The following is a 20,947-nucleotide window of genomic DNA, read 5'->3' as shown; positions in this document are numbered from 1 at the left end:
CGAAGGATCTTAGGCTAACTTGGCATGAAGATGGGTTGGTGCAGCTACAATTAATGGTGATGGTGACAAGGGAAGAGAAGAGAGGTGAATGGTTACGAAATCGGGATATCAACCCTTGTGTGAATGGTTACGATCCAGTTAAAGCTCTAGTCTACCTGCCAATTTATTCATGGAGGTAACTGCATGGTCTTGTGTAAGAATTCATTTGTCGAGCCGTAGCTCGGTACGTTGTCCTGTACAAAACAGTACATCATAAATAATCGAACGGAAGACTCAAAATAAATTACAATAATTACACCGAAACTCGATATCGTCGACCCTCCGAAACCTAAAAATTCCAAAACTCCTCGAAGTCGAACCAAACTTTACCAACATCATCGTTTCATCAATTCTAGCTTTCTAGAACAAAAATGAAGGAAATCGAACAGTTGGATTTTCATAAATCAACATCCAAAATTCTAAATGTCAGAAATCTCCTATCAATAGCAAACCTTCACCAAAATCTACCATATTCATATATGCAAGTCCATAACAACATGTACTACCTAACTAGCCAAAATAGAAGGCCAAAAGTCAACCCCCGATTCGAGTATCAATACCTATGCCAAAATCTTCCTCTCAACAACCCATTCCATTCTTAAAACTACAACGAAGCCCAAAAATGACTAGAATGGCCAGAATTTACCTTGAAAGAAAATGGGTTCGATTTTCTCCAAAAACTTCTGAAGCTCGACTCACCCTCCTCCCTCACTTCGAATCGTCCCAAGCCATTAGGAGGGTTTGATGTGTGTCCCATAGGTTCTAAAACCCAACAAGAATCGTCGCCTGAGGTGGTCGAAAAATGAAGCTTTGGCCAGGTACTCGAAATAGCGCTACTGCAGTGTTCTTCCCCTTACTGCATCTTCTACACCTTGAATCGAGTCACCATACCACCACAGATCGATAGAGAAAGGAAAGAGCTTTCAAACGGCACTAGTGGAGTCTAGATTGGTCGCCGGACGACGGAGTTCGGGCCAGTTTTCGGCCTCGTGTCAGGTTCGTTGTGTGGGTCAGCGTGGAAAGAAAAGGGTTAGGGTTTGCTGACGAAAATAGAAAGTTTCCATTTTCATCATGCTATTTATAGAAACTTCCCAAAATAATAACTTTTACATTTTTGACCATAACTTCTTCATACGAACTCCGATTTAAGCGTGCCATATGTCCACGAACTCGGTTTAATATCCTCTACAACTTTTGTGAAGGAAGTTTCCTTGAAAACTGAACCGAAGAAAATGTCAACTTTTGGTCCCCCTAAAAGATCGAAATGAAGGTAAAAGTAAAGAGTTTTGATCGTTTACCGTTCGAAGAGATTATGAATGGGTTATGAATTTCTTGATGATGAGGATGATTTGATGCTTCATTTGATTAACTTGGGGTGGTAATGATGAAGAAGTGGTGCTGGTGATGTAGTTTATAGTAGTTGCGTTGGTGGTGATGGAGGTTGAGGAGTATGAATTTGGATTTTTTGCTTGGTTACAATAACATGCAGAAAAAGTTACATGCAAATGAACCTAAGTCGCTCACCATGTGAAATATAGTGAAAGATACTTTTCCACGTTCCTTTTGTTCTACATCGCTATCTTTGAAACTTCTCCTTGAAGTTATGAACATTATGTTCATATTTGCCACACTTGCCTTTCTCCTCCTTTGCCGAACTATAAAAATCCCAGAGTATTAAGATAGCTTTGTATTTCCTTTTACAATACAAACCCATTTATTTCTAATTTTTGTAAGAAAAAAAGGATGACTACTTATTATATGCCATGCATGGCTGGCCATCTTCTTGTCTGTCACCATTTGTGGCTTCAATTCGGCCCAGAAATCAACTTGTATGAAATTAAAACATGGCACCACACAAGTTGTTTGCTATAATATATCGGACACAAAGTCACAAAGTAATCAAAAGCTCCAAGTCTGCTGTCCTTTTCTCAAAACTATTGGTACCTGAAAGGGAAATGATTTGCGGTCTCAATGAGGCCTAAGATTTGTGGCCTTAATCCTATGTGTCATGCCATATCACCTACACACATCACTTATTTGTCAAATCATGTCAGGGAAGTCTTGAGTAAAAAGACTATCTTAAAAGGGTGAGGGAAAGAGACCCAGAAAGGAGATGAACGCAGAAGGGGGAGAGAGAGATAAGAAAGAAAAGAAAGTGGGAGCCTGGGAGAGAGAAAGATGATAAGTATATAAATATATACACTTCGGTATGGCCCGGGCCTTTATGAGATTCCAACTAGCCGAATCGAAGCCCGTCCCGTTTAAACGGAACGGGCCCAAATAGTGAAATTTGAAGTTTTTAAACCATTCTGTCTTGTCTATTTTTGGTACGGGCCCGGTTCGGGTTCGGGTTCGGGTTCTGGTTCGGTTTTTCGGTTTCAGGTGCCCAGCCCTTAAAATTCCAGTTTGATGTCTGACTTGACCTTGGTCCTCGACACCTAGAACAAGTGGCCCAAACTCAATAGCCAAGATCCCATATACTATATCTGCACCATAAGGCCACTACCGAACCAATGGCTTAGCTCCATGTCAGCCTTCACGTTATCGTACGCACTAGGTTCACTCACACCGTCTTTCTATGCCGAGATGATATACACACCCTCCTCCTCTCCCTCCTCTTCTTACAAACACATTCAGACCCACCTATGTCACCCGCCGTCAAATTCTTTGATAGCCTCCCATTCACTTTAATCCATTCTTTCTTTGATTTTTCATCCATTTGGGTTCTCAAATTCATGAGCTTTTTCATCATCGGGTATGTTTTTGATTAGGGGTGGGCATTTTGTACCGAAAATGCGGTTACCGACCCGAACCGCACCGAACTAAAACGGTTTCGTTTTATGATCACACCGCACCGAACCGTATAAAAGCGGTTCGGTTGCGGTTTCGGGTCATAAACCGACCGATTTAAACCGACCCACACCGAATTTATTTTAATTACATTTTATTTATTTATTATTTCTCTATTGATGGAAATGTTGGTTTTCAATATATAAGAAATCCATTTTTGATTAGGTTTTCAGTTTGTAATAAGTTGCTATGTTTGCTTGATCATTGATATATAAGTTGGATGTGTGTGTGTGTGTAATAAGTTGCTATGGTCTTTCTGCAAGTTGCTTGATATTTGGGTGACATTTGCCGATTTGTGTGGACTCTAAATGCATTCAAAATTTATTTATGTCTTATTGAAATTGTTAGGTAAAAATAAGCCTGATTTTAGCCCTCTCTTTCTAGTTGAAATTAATAAATCGCTCCAAACTGAAACTGACCCGCACCGCACTGAAAAATAGTGTAACCGAAATAATCGGTTCAGCCCTTTTGTAATGCGGTTGCGGTTTGATATATAGGCCAACCGAAAAAAGTGATTTGGTTGCGGTTTGGGCCTCAAACCGAACCGAACCGCACCGCACCGCGCCCACCCCTATTTTTGATGTAAAGTTTATCACTTTTGTTTGTGTTATCATCTACAAACCACTGGCGGATCCAGATACATGAGTGGGAGGACTCAAGCCCACCCAAGAATTTTGGGCTTAAAAAAAAAAAAAAAAAAACTAGATGTATACTATTTTTTATTTTTTTTTCTCTGTAATTGTAAATTGGCATTGTCAAGCGTCAAGCCAACCCGAAGTCCCAAACTTGAAACTCAAGAACTCTCAGTCGAACTCTTCGGTTATCTGTCTCACGTTCTCTCAGAGACTCAGACCTTAGTCCGTCAATCTCTTCGTCTTCTAATCTTCTTCTTCCAAAAGAGCCTCAATTCCAGATGCATATGCCAAGCCTTGGGCACAGGCAATCATAATTGTTTCTTCAATCGCACCTCAAGAGGTAAACTCCTCTTTTTCTTTGGGATTTTCTTTTATTACTTGGGTTCTGCAGTTCTGCTGCGTTTTTTCTTTTGTTACTTTGTTGGTTTGATACTTTGATTAATTGATAAGAAACTGCATTGGAGTTGCTATTGAGATTGTGATTGTTATAAGGCTTTTCCTTTTTCTTCCTTAATTCTTCATATAGTCGTGAATTTTTTTTTTTTTTTTTTTGGTGGCGCTCTGTTATTCTTTTGATTAGAAGATGTCTTAGGCTCCGAGCTGTTAGTTGGTTTGATACTTTGATCAATTGATTATAGTTTGATTTATTAGATTAGAACATGTCTGAGCTTGGTTTGATTAAATGGAGTTAGTTATTGAGTTCTGAGAAGCCTGAGGAAGAGAGAAACAGGTATGGAACTGGTGTTGGGAGCAATGATGGGAGAAAGAGCTTTGACTTCAAAATTCCCGAAGGGGAGGGTCCATGGAGGACCGCTCATGTCACTATTCTGTTTGTGGGTATTGTTTTTTTTTTTTTTTTGCTGGAGTTGTTGGGTTTGCATGGTTTTTTGGATCATCTGAATGATGGGTTTGATTGTTTGAGCTTAATGTTTGTGTTGAAGGTGATTTTCGGTTTCAAAATATGTTCTTTGGCCTGATGCTTATGGGTTGGTATTCAGTGTTGAGTTTTAGTTTGTTGTGTGATGTAGGTTTATCTTGTTTTGTTTGGATGGATGTTTGGAATTTATTTGAGAGTGTTTGATTTAACTTTGAACTTGTGGGTAATCGGGGTTTTGCTTGAACTGATAATCATAATGTTGCAGCTTTTGGAAATTAAGGGGATTGATTCATGGATGCTAGGGTAGCTACAGTTGGATTGAGTTAAGTTTTGAATGTATATTGTGTCTGTCGAAATCAAGTTGCAATGCAGACTCCTGAATCAATTGAAATATGTCGTCTGTATCATAATGCTGCCATGGAAGTGTTAAGCATTGATAATGATAATATATGAGTATGCTAAAGGTTTTAGTTTATAAGTTAGAAATGGGTTGTTACTTTTGTCTGTCTATGTTTTTTTTTTTTCTTGGAAATCTGCAATCAACTCTGTTCACACTCAATGCAGATGACAAGACTTTTTGTTCCAGTGAGGACATTATCTCTTACATATGGATGCTCAAGTAAATTTTTTAGGCTGAGCATCTGAAGTTAAGAACAAACTGAAATAGTTATCAGAAGATAACTTTTTTATTTTTGTCAACTTCTCAGGTTGGAGTTATAGACTATATATGTGTGTATATATATACACACACACTCTTTTCTTGGACGAATTATATATATACCCACACTCTTTTTGATTATGCTTTCAGCCTCCCGGTTTGATTGAAGTCCAAATCTTATTGTCACAAAAACTTTACTGCATGATAATACAGTATAATTTGTTCTTATTTTTCTCTTATTTTAGTTCATGTCTATTCTATTTAGATCAAATAACGAATTTACAACTAGGGGGAGTACATGAGTAAATGTCAATATGATTCATATTTTAAGTAGGAATCTCCAAGCGCATGTAAATTTTATGCTTGCAACAGTTTTGTGACTTTTTGATATATTGTCCTACTAAAGAGATCAGGTAGGAAATGTATTTTATATCATTTCAATTTCAACTAGGTTTTGCTCTTAAAATAGTGATATCCTTAAGATATTCGAGAAAACTAAGTTTTACATTTACTGTCTTTCAGTAGAAAAAAAAAGTCTTGCGAGTACATGGTATTTCACCCAAGGTCCTAACTGATCCTGTAACCAAACCGGTCTAGGGTTCGAACCCCGATCCCCTGAAACAAAGAGTAAAAGATAAACTCTTCGTCAAAGAAGAAGAGAGAGAGATATGAATGAAGAGGAAGTGGAACCTCCACTCGGGGTTCTATTGGGTCGAAAGCGCAGGAAAACGAAGTCCGCCAAGAGAGCAAGCCAAGCAACACCGCACAGCACAGAGCCACTTCAAATCGAACCAGAGCCCGTCCCGATCGATGCGGAGCCAATTCAAATTGAGCCGGAGCCAGTTGCAATTAAGCCAGAGAACTCAAGGAATGGTGCTAGGGTTACTGTTTCGATGTTCGATGACTCGGTGGAGAATCACTTCAGAGTCATGCACACGATTTCCGAGCTCTGTGGCGACGCTGAAGACGAGCCACTCCCGGTGAGCGACATTCAACGCTTATCATCCTCCACCACTTTCTTGAGGTAAATTAGAAGAACAGACTTTCTTCATTTTTTGGTGAATTTTTGTGATCACATTGTGAAGAAACGTTGAATTTGTTATGTTGCTAATGCGTGTGGAAATAGAGCTTATGAAATTGAGTGTGATTGTTGAAGGGAATGGGCAGATTTTAAGTATGAACCTAGAGATGTTCGATTCGCTTGCGAAGCAGAAAGCTCTGATGAGGAGGATGTTGTCAGTAGGATAAACTTGCGGCAGTTTTCTTCTGCAACTGTTCCACAGGTTACATCTTTGGTGACTTTGTATATTGGACTATTCGCAATTTTAGAATGAAGTGTTGGAATGGCTCTTTTGATCTAACTAGTTGGTTCACATATTAATGCAGAACGAGGCGGGGAACACATCTTCTCCAGAGTTGAGGTACTTGATTGAGCTTAGCATTCAGTACTATAGTTAGAACTGATTTAGTTATTTGCTTTTATGTGGGTTACTGTGACACATGACATTTATAAGGATGCCTCAAACTTATGCTTTGTTTGAGACTTTATGCATTAAGCATGTTCTGTATGGCTTGGATGTTGAGTGGTGTGATATGTTATGTAGGAAGAATATAACATGACATAGTCTAAATGGTAGTAGTCCTTGAAAAATCCTATTGAAGACTGCAAATTTTACTGATGATATTATCTTCTGCAAAGAAATCACAAGACTTTACATTTACTGAAAAAAAAAAAAAAAAAGTTTTATGAGATGTTTCTGACATTGCATCCTGGGTGTTCTTATAAATTCTTTAGGTGAACTTATTTGTCAAGGGTGATGGTATATTCATGTGACTCAATTAAACAGAGTTGAGGGAGGTTCGAAGAGCAGACAATGATCGTCTTTAGTAGTGTATGTTTGATCAACTCATCTCCTGCTTAGATCTGGGATGTTCCGGGTTCATGAGTCGGTCTGTAAACATGCTCTTTATAGTTCCTCATTAAAATTTTCGTACCCAACTAGGAGGAAACTTCAGTGTTAAAATGAACAGCAAAATTGCTAAGTTAAGCAGTGTTAGGATGATGAAGCATTTAGAAAACTTGTATGACCTTTGTCCTTTCTCCAAATTTGCTCGCATTTCTTATTTTGATACTTATCTGGTAGTCCCTCCAATTTTCACTGTCCTAGTATGTTTTTGCCCTTTTTTTTTGGCAAGGTTTCTGTTTATTTATGCTCCTGATATCCAGGGCTTTCTCAATTGTATTCATTCTTTTGCATGTTGGTACTCGACTGTGCAAAGAAATTTTTGATTGTGGATTTGGCACTCGTTAATATTTGTCATCTTACCTGTAGTTTCTTCAAAGATATAGTCTAACTTGTAATTTGTGGCATCATTAATATTATGATATAGGGAGACAATGAATTGCATATGGGGATAGTTTATATGTTTCTATGTTTCAGTTTATTGTTTCTGCTTTTCGGGAGATGGTTGCTCTGTTAGTCTTGTATAAATTTTTTTCTTTCAGTATTACCTAAAAATATGGTGATACGTGCCTTAAAATGTTTATTCTGTGCTTTCCTGCAGACAAGACTATGTGATGTATGTTGGAGGGCCTGTTTGGGCATTGGATTGGTGTCCTAGAGTTCATGAAAGTCACGACCGTCATGCAAAGTGCGAGGTATGTGATTTTCAATCTTCTTCCTTATTTTGCTAGTAGCTATGTCTTTTAATTTAGTTTACTTCTCACCAAAGAGTCTTATTCAATAGGCTTATATATTTGCTTATGATTTAAACAATGAATCTGACAAAGAAAAAAATTAAACAATGAATACTGAAAGTTTGTAAAAAATGTATCCAAATTTCATGTGGGAGATCATTCCATTTCCTCTTTTCCAATATATATATATATGTGTGTGTGTGTGAAACTTAGGTACTCTCTTTTATCTTGGGTCTATAAGTGGGATTACTGTTGATTTTCACTAATCAAATACATATCTAGAAACTATGTTCTATATTAATAAGCTGACCTTTGTTTTTAGCTTTTCATTATACATGAGGCATTTGCTTTTATCAATATAGTTGAAAGTTTCAGTGATTGCTTTTGTTATTTTGAGTAAGATCTGTGAAATTTGTGCGGTGGTACTAGCTTGAGAAGTTTTCCATATTACAATTATTTCATCGTTTTATGACATCTGCCTCCTACTTTTCAGTTTATTGCCATTGCTGCTCATCCCCCTGGATCTTCTTATCACAAGTTAGGTGAGCCACTTACTGGCAGAGGTGCCATTCAGATATGGTGTCTTCTAAATGCTAGTGTAAATGATGAAGGTGTTCCTATAGGAGACAAACCAAAAGGAGGAAATAAAAGGAGTGGAGCCACAGAAAAATGCACTGAACAAAAAAGGGGAAGACCCAGAAAGAAGCCATTAGAAGAATCTGTTGGCAAAGAGGCCGCAGAAGAAAAACTGTCTGAGCCAAAAAGGCCGAGAGGAAGACCTAGAAAGAAGCCAATAGAAGAATCTATTGACAAAGAGGCCAAAGAAGAGAAATCAACTCAACCAAAGAGGCCTAGAGGAAGACCTAGAAATAAATCAATAGAAGAATCTGTTGACAACTTGGATGGGAGAACCAATTGTGATGAGGTTCTTGCTATTGATTATCCAAAGGAATCATCTGAGTTGCATTCTATGGATTGTCTTCCTGCAAATACTCAAGGAAATTTTGTACAAGAATATCATGGCAAAAAGCAACTAAGTTATGGGCAGAGTCAACCAAAGAAGCCTAGAGGAAGACCCAGAAAGAAGCCAATAAAAGAACCTGTTGACAATTTAGATGGGGGCAACAATAATTTTGAGGTTCTTGCTATTGAATACCAAAAGGAATCACTGGAGTTGCATTCTACGGATTGTCTTCTTGCAAATACTCAAGTGGACGCTGTACAAGAAACAAGTTACAAGCAGACTCAATCAAAGAGGTCTAGAGGAATACATGGAAAGAAGCCAATAGAAGAATCTGTTGAAAACTTGGATGACAGCAGCAATACGGGTGAGGCTCTTGATGATCAATATCCAAAGGAATTATTGGAGTTGGAGGGCAGGGATTGCGCTCCTGAAAATACTCGAGGAGATGAGGTACAAGATGATAGTGGTAAGAAAAGAAAAACAAACAGAAAGACTCGAGCAAAGATTCCTAGAGAAAAACCTGGGGAGAAGCTAGTAGAATATTCTGTTGATAACTTGCATGGGAGCAGCCATTATGCGGAGGCTCTTGGAGTCCAATATCTCAAGGAAACATCAGAGTTGCATGCTATGGATTGTGTTCCTGCATTTACTCAGGCGCATGATGTACAAGAAGCTCTTAATGAAAAACTTGAAAGTTCCGGACCGGGTCCTCAAACAAATAATAATGTTTCAAATAATGGTTATGCTGAAATTGGCTCAATTAGGTGTTCAGTTCCAAAGGATGTAGCATTGCCAAGAATCATATTCTGCCTAGCTCACCATGGAAAGGTTGCTTGGGATGTGAAATGGCGTCCTCTTAATGAACATGATTCCAGATGCAAGCATCGAATGGGCTATCTTGCTGTTCTGTTGGGGAACGGGTCTCTGGAAGTGTAAGACATATGACTACTTCTTCAGACATGATTTCCTTTGTTTTCCAGACCTTAGGTTCCTTTATCTACTCTCTCTTTAGACTCTTTGGCCTATGTCTATCAGATTCTCTTCTCTTCTTACGTTCCATTATTTTATTTCCTTATTTTCATTTGCAGTTCATTTCTTTTCTTAGAGAAAATTTGAGTTGGTAACATGGGTTTAAATGCTTGAAAATGCATTATGGACATGATTTTCTTGCATCTTCGAATGAGTTGTGATTAATGATTGTTTGTCAAGTGTATTATGTGATTGACATGGAAGGGATTAGGTAAGCATCTGGCGTACTAAGCCAAGTTTCAAGTTTCTTTTACAGTCAACTCTTCAAAGTGGGAGCCAAAACTCAGGGTTTCAATGTGTGAAACATACTTATCGACATTCCTTCTTTTTCTATTTGAAAAAGAAAATGCTGAAATAGATGAACGCTGAGTTATGGTAGTATGAATGAGACGTTTGAATAATGAATTTTGATGAGGAGCAGGCAAATTGGGCAATATGAGCTATAGTACTTAGTATCAAGATATAGTAAATCTGGAGCACTTAAATAAATCTACTTGCAGGCTGAAGTATGCTATACATATGTAGTATAAAATGTGTTTGATATTCATACGTTTGTGGGGTTCACACTTTAAGCTGCTATACTGACAATTGTTTTTGTGTTCTACTATCTGGTGATACTTATCTTGAACTGATCAACTGCAGGTGGGAGGTTCCTGTTCCTCGTGCAATTGAAGTTATTTATTCTTCTTCATCTGGAGAGGGCACTGATCCTCGCTTTGTAAAATTGGCACCAGTATTTAGATGCTCAATGTTGAAGTCTGGTGACAAAAAAAGGTACACAGGATTACTGGATATATTCTACTTTTTGACAATGATTTGGAAGCATACTGATATGGGAAAAAAAATGGGTTGACCTGCAATTAAAAGCATCATTTACAAGTTTTTGATATCATACAAAAGCTTCCCGAACATCATAAAAGGAGAAGGAAATTCACACTCCCTAATTTGCAATCCACATTCCTTTCCTTTTTTGGTTGAAGTTCTTACCAAAACACAAAATTTTAAGTTACTAAAAAAATGCAGTGTGGATTGTAAATGAGGTGTGTGAATTTCACTCCCCTCATGAAAAGGGGTTCCCAAAGGCATGATATAATGGAGATTTTTTCATTTGATTTGTACGCTGAATTCATGCGGCCAATCTTGTTGAATTGTCATTGCACTGGTCTCTCTTCTGACCATGTAATGTACTTTATATCTTTCATTGGTCAATTAAAATTCCATTGTTTTGTTGAACAGCATCCCTCTTACTGTTGAATGGTCAGCTTCACCACCTCACGATTACTTAATTGCCGGATGCCATGATGGAACTGTAACTCTTCCTGCTCCTTGTCATTGTTGTTCAATGTGCTTCTCGAATATTTAGCATGCTTTTGTAGAGTTTCCAATAATGATTTATGTTGAATTCATAAAGGGTTTTGATAGAACGATAGACTCAATGTTCAACAAATTTCTATATTATGCAGTCTCTGCTTCAGCCCATTAAGTTGGAAGAATTATTCTTGTTTCTTTTTGTTTTCCCCATTATTTTATTTCCTTATTTTCATTTGTGGTATCATAGCTAAAGAAGTGTGCCATTAATTCAGGTTGCTATGTGGAAGTTTTCTGCTAGTAATGTATCTCAAGGTAATGCTAACGTGGCACCTTTTTTTTTCTTTTTTTTTTTTTGAATATGAAAACAAAAAATAATATAGATGGCTTGGAGTTATGCTATAAAATTGATAAACAAGTAAATAAAGAAGGCAGCTTTCTTCTTCTACAGATACAAGGCCTTTACTTTGTTTCAGCGCAGATACAAATCCTATTAGGGCGCTTTCTTGGGCCCCAGCTCAAAGGTTAGCTATGTTAAAAGTCAAATTTGTCTTTCTTCCTATGGTCGGCCCATAATACTCTGGTTTTTTAGATTGGGGCACAGATTTATCATGCAGTCAAAGATATGACTACTTGAGATGTTCTCATTGGTTTTATTAATTTTCTCATTAAAGCAACTATCTGTAACTTTCAGCAATTCAGACAATGCAAATGTTATAGCTACTGCTGGACATGGAGGCCTAAAATTTTGGGACCTACGGTAAGTATTATGGTTTGTTTTTGCTTCCATCATTTTCTACATTCTGCTCCTTTACTTTTGGCTTACTAGGGTTTGAGTAAACACATAATTAAAATTGGAAGATGTTCCACACTAAAATTTCTGAATATTTCTACCAAAAGAAAAAGCTTGAATCATTAGGTTATGCAGACTGCAATGGGGTTCACATGACAGTAGAGGAGAGAAAAGTACCTCAGTTTCTTAGTGTGTGTGTGCGCGCGCTTTTTTTTCCCCCTCGTGAGAAGCATCATAAAAATAAGGCATTCCTCATTTGTTTTGATATTTTCAAACAATGGGCCATTAAAATTGCATTTCATACTAAGAACTATAACTTTTGGTGTTGCAGTGATCCATTCCGTCCCTTGTGGGACATCGATCATATACCAAGGTTCATATATAGTCTGGATTGGATTCCAGATCCAAGGTACTCCATGATCTTAGTGTTGTTGGCATAAATTTTGTTGGTTTTGTGTGTGTGTCTGTGTGTGTGTCAAGTGTCAACTCAGTGAAAGTTTGTGTTTTTTTTTTCAGGTGTGTTCTTCTCTCCTTTGATGATGGAACAATGAGACTTCTCAGCTTGACAAAGGCTGCCTCTGATGCCCCTGTAACAGGAAAACCCTTTGCTGGAACAAAACAACAGGGCCTGCACAATCTTGGTTGTTTGCCTTTTGCTATCTGGAGTGTTCAAGTATCAAGACTAACAGGTCTTACTTCCTACTTACTTCTGCTTAGTTATGTGCTGTGGTAATTCAGCTGATCAAATATGTGTGCACATATATTGGCTTAAATCAGAGTTAACATTTGAGTGTAAATATCATTATAGCCTAATGGCAAATGGCTTTACCATCTCATACCTGGTGCTGAGATCAGTTGAAAGAGGCGACTATGAAACACTACCTAGTACACTTGGCTTTTCCATCTCGAAACAAACTACGTCCTTTTTTTTTTCAAAAAAAAAGAAAAGAAAAATGAAATAGAATAGTATCTGAATAGGTTATAGTATTTAAGGGCTTCAGTCTCTTGACTGCTGCTTCACATAACATTGCTGTATATATGGAGTAGTGTGGTTCTATTTTTGAATACCTAAAAATCTCCTCAACTGATTGGCCTCTTGCCAAACCCTACAATCTTCAGGAGTCAGGAAACTCTAGCAAATAGCTAGGTAGGTTCCATGAGGGGTCTGAACCTCAAACCACATGGAAACGCTACCTGCTACTCCCCCTCATTGGTCTTGTGAGGTACTGTGTGGTCCTTTGTTCTGCATCTCCTTGCTTGGACTTATTCCTCTTGTGCTTTAAACTGTATAGGCATGCAAATTGTTACTTTGTTTCTGAAATTGTGTATTATGAAGTTTCCTCTTTATAATCCAGCCACCTGTCAACGAAGAATTATAAATTATGACCTTAAATTTCTGTACTTGGGTGATATACCTGTATAACATCTCAGACCACATTTTTCAATATACATTAAATGAAAAACTCCACCGTCATATTGTAGGTATGGTTGCATATTGTGGTGCAGATGGAACTGTTCTGCGCTTCCAAGTGAGTTTTTAACTTCATTTACTGATATCACTATATCAGATTTCTTCTTTTCATATTGGTTGTTGATACACTTTTAAAGTTACTTTTCATTGCCCAGTAAGAAATTTTGATTTCTAGATATATAGTAACACCAATAGGCATTATGGTTGGAGGATAGGGCCATCAAGCAATTTTTCTAGGTTTTTTTTTTTTTTTTTGGCAAAGATTTTTCTAGGTTTTTCAACCAAAAGGTTTACTAAATTTTGTTGTGGAGAGTGGGGATATTTTTGGAATATATGAATGGAGCTTTTCCATTGATGTGGTCATGATATTTCCTTGGATCTTAATAGTGAGTCACATTAACAATGAATTAAGCAGGCATTCATAACTTGAGGCCTCCTTTATAAATGAGACTCATTCGGATATGATACACAAGAACTGCATGCTGTTTATGTTTTAATTTTGATGCGTTGATACTCAGCTTACGTCCAATGCTGTGGAGAAAGATGCTACACGAAACCGGGCCCCACATTTTCTGTGCGTGTCACTAACTGAAGAGGACTCTGTTGTGACCATCAATACCCCAGTACCACATAATCCTTTCCCGTTGAAAACATCTCGTAAAGCTGAGCCAAACAAAGTGAAGAGAGAACATGATAAGATGACAACTACATCACAAGATCAAGTTTTAGGTAAAGCTTTGTTAGTGACGTGAGCCCACATTTCCTTTAGCCGCCATATGTTCTTTCTTATCTTTCTTTAACAATGATCATTAAATTGTCTCTTGTTGCAGCTCTTTGTTACGGTGATGATCCGGGTATTGAATTAGAATCTGGGAAAGAAGCAGCATCTCTTGGAAGCAAAACACTCAAATCTGCGGATGACCAAGCATTAGTATGCATGGATCAAGAGCCATTTAATACCCAAGACGAAGAAATTGGAGAAAAGGGTACATCTCTTAAAGGCATTGTAAAACAGAAATCCAAGTCTAGTAAGAAAAATACAGAGGATGAACAAGAACTGGAAGGCAGAGATGAAGAGCTGATTAATACGCAGAGAGAAAAAACTGGGACCGAGTATGAAGTTTTTCCTTCCAAGCAAGTAGCAATGCACCGAGTGAGATGGAACATGAACAAGGGTAGTGAGAGATGGTTATGCTATGGAGGGGCAGCTGGAATAGTACGTTGTCAAGAGATTGTTTTGTCTGACATTGATATGAAATGGGCAAGGAAGAAATGAGAAACCATGTTTTCTGTAGCTTCTTGATTCTTCTGACACCATGACGACAGAGTTAATTGGGGATGTATATAGATTAGAATTGCGTGTTGATATTAACTTCCTGCATGTGTGTAAATGAATGTAGATTTGTAATTCTGTCTTGTTGGAAAGCTATACTCATTTTTAGGATTTTAGCGGCCACATGTGATATAGAAGGCCTACCACCGGCGGTATGAAACTAAAGGTAAGGTAGTTTTATCACTTCATGACTCTTTGATCTTCTTTTTGTTTACAAAATAGAAATAAAAGAAATGATTCTAATACACGACTTCTCTTGTGTCTACGTTAGTATCATCGACATATTCAACTTGGGTTGGTTGGTTTGTTTGTTTGTTTTTTTTTTCAGCAAAAACGAGATCACTATATTATTTTAGACCTACAACATTACGAAGAAACTTGTCATGTTGTGGCCTTTAAAATAAGCTCCCCACACATAAATCACAAGTGTTAAGTCATTCAAATCATAAGTTTTAATCATTTCAATATTCTACTTGGATATTGAAATAACAAAAACTTATGATTTATTTTGAAAGCTGTAAGTCATTTTGAAAACACGGCAGCATTTATGAACGGGTCGCTAGTTATGTAATAGATTCGAAGATCCAAAATCCTGGCCACCAGACTCTCAGCCTTGACTTGGACTAAAGACTTAAAACAGTCGAAGAAAGTATCATCACTGTTGGTTATACGTGTAGCTAGCTCTTTCCTTTACTTATATCAGTGCAACAAGCCATTCACTTATGTTTTTTGTATATTGCAATACAATGTGGATCTTACAATATCTAGTGCTTCAGATAAAAAAAAAAAAAACAATATCTAGTGCTAGTATTGGTATCCAGTACTTGTGTTGTAGCCACAGTGGCTCATGGAACAAACGAGGATGGTTCTGGTGTTAGGAAGGTACGTCCGATGCCCAATACCATAAATTTTATGGTCCTTTCGCACGCTCACCATCTTTTTGTGCAAATAAGATAATGTTCTATTGTCAAGACTGTGGATTGAGATCATATGACATTCAAGTAGTTTTAATTGACGGTCTAACAATATAATATGTTAGATTAGTTTGCAATAGATTGTTGTTATCCATCTTACACTATGTTAATTGTTATTGACAAGAGTGATATGACATTGTACAACTACAGCCTTACATTGTGTACATGGGAGAACTGCCGGAACCCGGATCCTCCACCATGGTCATGACCACAGCCGGCCATGATAACTTGCTCAAGACAGCAATTGGAGAGTAATGACCAGTTTCTTCCTACCAGTATCTATCAATATTTCAGCGAATGCAGTTAACAAACAGTACATTCCAGTGATACAAATCTTATTGTAGTTGACAAACCCTTTTCTCTAAAATCGCAGTGCCGACTTAGCCAGAGTATCCAAAATTTATACTTATGGAAGGAGCTTCAATGGCTCCGTAGCCAGATTGTTGCCGCATGAAGCAAAGAAACTATCAGGTGTAATATTACTGAACTATCTGATATATGCTACTGTTCATAATACCTGAACACTTCAAGGCTGAGAATTTTAAACTCTTTCTGTCCTTTGTAGATGATGATCGGGTTGTTTCAGTGTTTCCAAACGCCAAGCTCAAATTACATACAACAAGGTCATGGGATTTCCTAGGATTGCCAGGAAATACGAAGAAACGAAACTTCAGTGTTAAAATGAACAGCAAAATTGCTAAGTTAAGCAGTGTTAGGATGATGAAGCATTTAGAAAACTTGTATGACCTTCGTCCTTTCTCCAAATTTGCTCGCATTTCTTATTTTGATACTTATCTGATATTCCCTCCAATTTTCACTGTCCTAGTATGTTTTTGCCCTTTTTTTTGGCAAGGTTTCAGTTTATTTATGCTCCTGATATCCAGGGCTTTCTCAATTGTATTCATTCTTTTGCATGTTGGTACTCGACTGTGCAAAGAAATTTTTTATTGTGGATTTGGCACTCGTTAATATTTGTCATCTTACCTGTAGTTTCTTCAAAGATATAGTCTAACTTGTAATTTGTGGCATCATTAATATTATGATATAGGGAGACAATGAATTGCATATGGGGATAGTTTATATGTTTCTATGTTTCAGTTTATTGTTTCTGCTTTTCGGGAGATGGTTACTCTGTTAGTCTTGTATACATTTTTTTCTTTCAGTATTACGTAAAAATATGGTGATACGTGCCTTAAAATGTTTATTCTATGCTTCCTGCAGACAAGACTATGTGATGTATGTTGGAGGGCCTGTTTGGGCATTGGATTGGTGTCGGATTAATATCAAAAATCAATCTTACAAGGTGATTGAGACCAATGAATCTCATAATAGGTCTGATACAAGCAACCAATCTTAGCAAAAATCAAACCATAATAGAATTGATACAATCAATCCTAGAAGAGGATTGCTACTAGCAACCAATCTTAGAAGAATTAGTTCATTCTCTCAATTTATGTTCTTAGAACATCACTAAATACTAGAAAGTGAAGATTACAAAAATCCAAATAGATGTTAAAATAGATTAACACATAATAGTTGTCGTTAATTTGATACGAATTAACACAGATCCCAAAAACACATTATTATCAAAAGAACACAAAATATTGTTTATCATAGCAATCACTTAAGTTAATCTATTTCACAAAAGTTGCGCCAAAATTTATAGTTTCCAATTATTCAAGGCCCTCCACTTCTTCCCATATTTGTTGAAGTTTCAATAAGTGATTTTGGTCTTAATGTGTAATCTTGGCGTGCTTATGAGTCAGCAATAGGTTCTCTTGGCCTTTTTGGAGCCCGTTCCATTTTAATTTAAATATTCAAGCATTATACATCTACAAATTTGTCAAGAAGAGTATAGGACGTGCGGTTTGCACCAAGCTAAAGTGAGTTACCGTAACCTATAGTTTTTGCACATTAACGGTTATTAGCCCACTTAGTTTAAAAAAATTTAATAAAAAAGAATAATACACATGTATTTTTGGACCCAAAATCAAAAGAAGAACTTGACAAAAAAGTTGCAAGCTACACAACCAAGAAGACCAATAGTTATTGCAAGTAAAACCAATATCAACTGGACACCTGACAAGCTTCTTTGCACACCCAAGTTTGGAACAACGAAAAGATTTTAAATGGAAGTGAGCTGCTATAGTCCTCAATTGCTACTTGCGTGTTTATTCATTTATTTATATCTAGTTTTTGAAAGAAAAGTTTGCTCCCAAGCTGATGGTATCATTTGCTTTTACAATGTGTTAACCCCATTTGGAATGTTCATGATTTAATTATTGTAATTTCTCATTGATTATTGGTTATAGACCAATTAGTTTGAGTACAATTCTTTATACGGCTAGAATGCAGGTATTATTCTTGGATTGATGGAGGAGTTTGCCAATATTGGGTGCAGGTTCTAGGGGAATTTGTTAAAGCTTGACAGTTTCTAGACATGATTTATGTTACAAATCAACTGCAAAATGGATTTGTGGTTCAAATACTTAAGTTTGAAAAAACCTATGGTTTAGATTTTGAAATCGTTTGTTAGGTGTTGGTACAAGTTTTTTGTCATATTGGCATTCCCATACAAAATAGGGTCCTTGACCAAAAGCCCCAAAATGAGCCAAAGTTATCCCACTTACCCAATTTGAAGAAAAATGACAATTTTACCCTTAATCAAATTAATAAACCCCTTCATCTCTCTCATCTCTCTCATCCCTCTCCGATTTCTGTCAGATCTCTCTCTCTCTACCTTGCAAAGTTCCAACGCCAACTCTGCCTACTACTAGACTCCGGCCGCCCACCACGGCGTCGTCACCAGCGACTGGCTCGCCTAGGCTCAGACCGCCGTGGCCGAAACCCCGACGAACAAGGGTCGGTTGTCGCCGCCGTTAACCTCGACTACTGTCGCCGTCGACTGCATCTGTCTCTCTCTCTCCTCCCTCTCGCCGTCGTCGTTACGCGGTCTTAGTTTCAGTAACAGCATCCTCGGGTTTTCCAGAAACAGCTATGGATCTTCCTCTGCCTTCTGCTTGTTGTTCGTGCTCGCTGCTTTTACCTCCCTGTGTCGCTTTACAGAGAGAGAGCTTCGAATTACAGAGAGCATGGCCTCCAAGACCTCTACAAGATCGAGCTCAGCGACCTATTCGTACATACAGAGCTTGATTAGTTTGACTTCCAAGATTGATATGAAAGCGTGCTTTCCAAAATAAACACCGAATAGTCCAGTATTGGACGCCGGAACGGTAAATTTCACTGGATTTTGTATCGGTTTTGTTTTACCCATGGCTAATTGTATCGAATTGGTCTCTATTAAGTTCATTTACTGGCTCTACTGTGGTGTAGATTAGAAGTTGTGGTAATTGTGAACCTGCTATTGGAATTTGACTGTCAGTAAATTTGAAAAGATTGTACAGTGTTTGTGATTATGGTTCAATCTCAGAGTTTTGTAATTGCAATACTTTGATTTTCGGTTCACTGTCAGTTCTTTTTTTTTTTCTTTTTTTTTTTTGTAAAATGATGACTATTGGGGGGCAATAGACGTCTACTGGGGGGCAATACATGGCTGATAGTCGTCTATTGGGGGGCAATACATGGCCAATAGTCGTCTATTGGGGGGCAATAGACGTCTACTGGGGGGCAATACATGGCTGATAGTCGTCTATTGGGGGGCAATACATGGCCAATAGTCGTCTATTGGGGGGCAATACATGGCCAATAGTCGTCTATTGGGGGGCAATAGGAGGCAATAGAGGTCTATTGGGGGGCAATAGATGTCTATTGGGGGCCAAAAAACCTTTCCGGTGAGATTTTCAACAAATTCCGGTGACCGGAATCCGGCGACCGGTGGCCGGTGACCGGATTCCGGCGAAAGTTGGCCGGATTCCGGCGGCCGGTGACCGGATTCCGGCCTCCGGTGACGGGCTCCGGCGAAGTCACCTATGGTTTCTCTCTCTTCCATTTTCTCTCTCTCTCTCTCTAAGTAACAAAGGGGTGAGGGGTAAAATGGTATTAAAAAAAAATTAAAAACAAAAAAAAAATCTTAATGGGGTATTAGGGAAGACTCCCTTAGAGTGTATTGGGTAAGAGGGAATTAAAAAAACTTAATGGGGTAAGTGGGAAAAAAATCCCTAGAAATGGGGTAAATGGACAAAACCCCAAATAATATGTTGTTAAGGGAAAATATCTTGGTTCAATGCTTATTTATTTAGAAAAGATATTCCCTTGGTTGTTAACGTGGTGTATTGTAATCCTAAGTTTTCTAGGACTTGATATTTTATTTGGTCAATATTCAATCACCAAGATCCTTTCCTATTAGGAGTCTATTAGGGTTGTTTCTGTTTTGTTTGAGTGGTGGCCGCTGGTTATATATAAATTGCAGGAATATACTCGGCAATAGATAGCACTTGATACACGCAAGAATTTTTGGTTTGAGTCTTGCTTGAGATTGTATTGTGATAAGAGTCCTAAACACTTGTTCCTTGTTTAAGTGTGATAGGTCAGTTGCTCATGTGCATGGAATTGCTTGTGATCTGAAGAGTTGCTGTGAAGTAAGAAAAGAAAAAGTCGAAGAACAATCAAGTGAAGAAGGAGTTCGAGATTGAAGACAAACTGCATATTAGTTTTGTCTATTCATTGTAGCCGCGCTAGTGCTATTTGAAGTTGTAAAGAACATATCCTTCATCATAATTCAATTGTTCTTATTTTGGGTTCTCAAGAGTAAGAGCCCCGTAGTGTTTTTAATCTCATATTTGAGATTTTCACTGCTATAACCAAAAATCTGGAGTTTGGTTCGTGATCTCTGATTTCTGCCCAGTAGGGATTGATCCGTATACTGCAATCCCCATTTTCCAGAAAACGTATTCTGTCCTTGTATTTTCACTTGGCATCAGAGCAGGTTCTAAAGCTTTTTAGTTGATCCGTGGTCAAGGATGGAACGTGAATATAACAGAGCCTCCAGTTCGATAAATTACCCTCCTTTGTTTGATGGTGAAGATTACTCACAATGGAAGATCATGATGAGGGCTTTTCTCTACTCTCAAGATGAAAACATGTGGAATATAGTTGAGAATGGATGGGAACACCCAACCAAGGCAGAAGAATCAAAGAAAGTAGAAGGGTCCTCAGCAAGGGTTCTCAAACCTAGGAAGGAATGGACAGAAGAGGAAGTTCGTGATAGAACTTGTGACTTTAAGGCAAGGAATTCATTATTCACAGCTTTGTCCAAGAAGGAGAGGATGAGAATTAGCCACTGTGACACAGCCAAACAAGCTTGGGATCCACTTCAGGTTACTTATGAGGGAAACAAGAAGGTTAGAGGTCAGAAGCTT

The 20,947-nt window shown here is 37.9% G+C and overlaps 2 protein-coding genes across 5 annotated transcripts; both read left to right on the top strand.

The window, feature by feature from the left end:
- The first annotated feature begins 3,641 nt into the window (after positions 1 to 3,641).
- On the top strand, positions 3,642 to 14,900 carry LOC133708567 (uncharacterized). 4 transcript variants are annotated; one of them, XR_009845893.1, is made up of 16 exons: positions 3,642 to 3,864; positions 5,582 to 6,083; positions 6,216 to 6,342; positions 6,446 to 6,480; positions 7,625 to 7,718; positions 8,251 to 9,653; positions 10,393 to 10,524; positions 10,987 to 11,059; positions 11,334 to 11,373; positions 11,510 to 11,582; positions 11,753 to 11,818; positions 12,183 to 12,260; positions 12,368 to 12,540; positions 12,971 to 13,074; positions 13,334 to 13,380; positions 13,841 to 13,932. XR_009845893.1 is itself a non-coding variant. In XM_062134044.1 (16 exons), the coding sequence occupies exons 2-16, from the start codon at positions 5,728 to 5,730 to the stop codon at positions 14,596 to 14,598; spliced, it is 3,354 nt and encodes a 1,117-aa protein (XP_061990028.1). In that variant the 5' UTR covers positions 3,642 to 3,864; positions 5,585 to 5,727; the 3' UTR covers positions 14,599 to 14,900. The 4 variants fall into 4 exon arrangements, 3 of the variants coding, with proteins under 3 accessions (XP_061990028.1, XP_061990027.1, XP_061990029.1); XM_062134044.1 differs by lacking the exon at positions 12,971 to 13,074 and adding an exon at positions 14,153 to 14,900 and having other exon boundaries at positions 5,585 to 6,083; positions 13,841 to 14,051; XM_062134043.1 differs by lacking the exon at positions 12,971 to 13,074 and adding an exon at positions 14,153 to 14,900 and having other exon boundaries at positions 13,841 to 14,051.
- Positions 14,901 to 15,401: 501 nt separating this feature from the next.
- On the top strand, positions 15,402 to 16,986 carry LOC133711519 (uncharacterized). Its single transcript, XM_062137627.1, has 6 exons — positions 15,402 to 15,537; positions 15,780 to 15,880; positions 16,003 to 16,100; positions 16,195 to 16,544; positions 16,728 to 16,762; positions 16,851 to 16,986. The coding sequence occupies exons 2-6, from the start codon at positions 15,795 to 15,797 to the stop codon at positions 16,984 to 16,986; spliced, it is 705 nt and encodes a 234-aa protein (XP_061993611.1). The 5' UTR covers positions 15,402 to 15,537; positions 15,780 to 15,794.
- The last annotated feature ends 3,961 nt before the right edge of the window (positions 16,987 to 20,947 follow it).

The sequence above is a fragment of the Rosa rugosa genome, chromosome 5, assembly GCF_958449725.1.
Source record: "Rosa rugosa chromosome 5, drRosRugo1.1, whole genome shotgun sequence".
NCBI lineage: Eukaryota > Viridiplantae > Streptophyta > Magnoliopsida > Rosales > Rosaceae > Rosa > Rosa rugosa.
Note: the sequence above shows the minus strand (reverse complement) of the source record. Positions and strands in the feature narration are given on the sequence as shown.

Excerpts from the sequence above, each read along its gene's own strand:
- LOC133708567 (XM_062134044.1), top strand. The coding sequence starts at position 5,728 with ATGAATGAAGAGGAAGTGGAACCTCCACTCGGGGTTCTATTGGGTCGA. Across the intron at positions 11,060-11,333 it reads CCGGATGCCATGATGGAACT|GTTGCTATGTGGAAGTTTTC; the intron begins GTAACTCTTCCT and ends CCATTAATTCAG. Across the intron at positions 13,381-13,840 it reads GAACTGTTCTGCGCTTCCAA|CTTACGTCCAATGCTGTGGA; the intron begins GTGAGTTTTTAA and ends GTTGATACTCAG.
- LOC133711519 (XM_062137627.1), top strand. The coding sequence starts at position 15,795 with ATGGGAGAACTGCCGGAACCCGGATCCTCCACCATGGTCATGACCACA. Across the intron at positions 15,881-16,002 it reads CTCAAGACAGCAATTGGAGA|TGCCGACTTAGCCAGAGTAT; the intron begins GTAATGACCAGT and ends CTAAAATCGCAG. Across the intron at positions 16,101-16,194 it reads TGAAGCAAAGAAACTATCAG|ATGATGATCGGGTTGTTTCA; the intron begins GTGTAATATTAC and ends TGTCCTTTGTAG.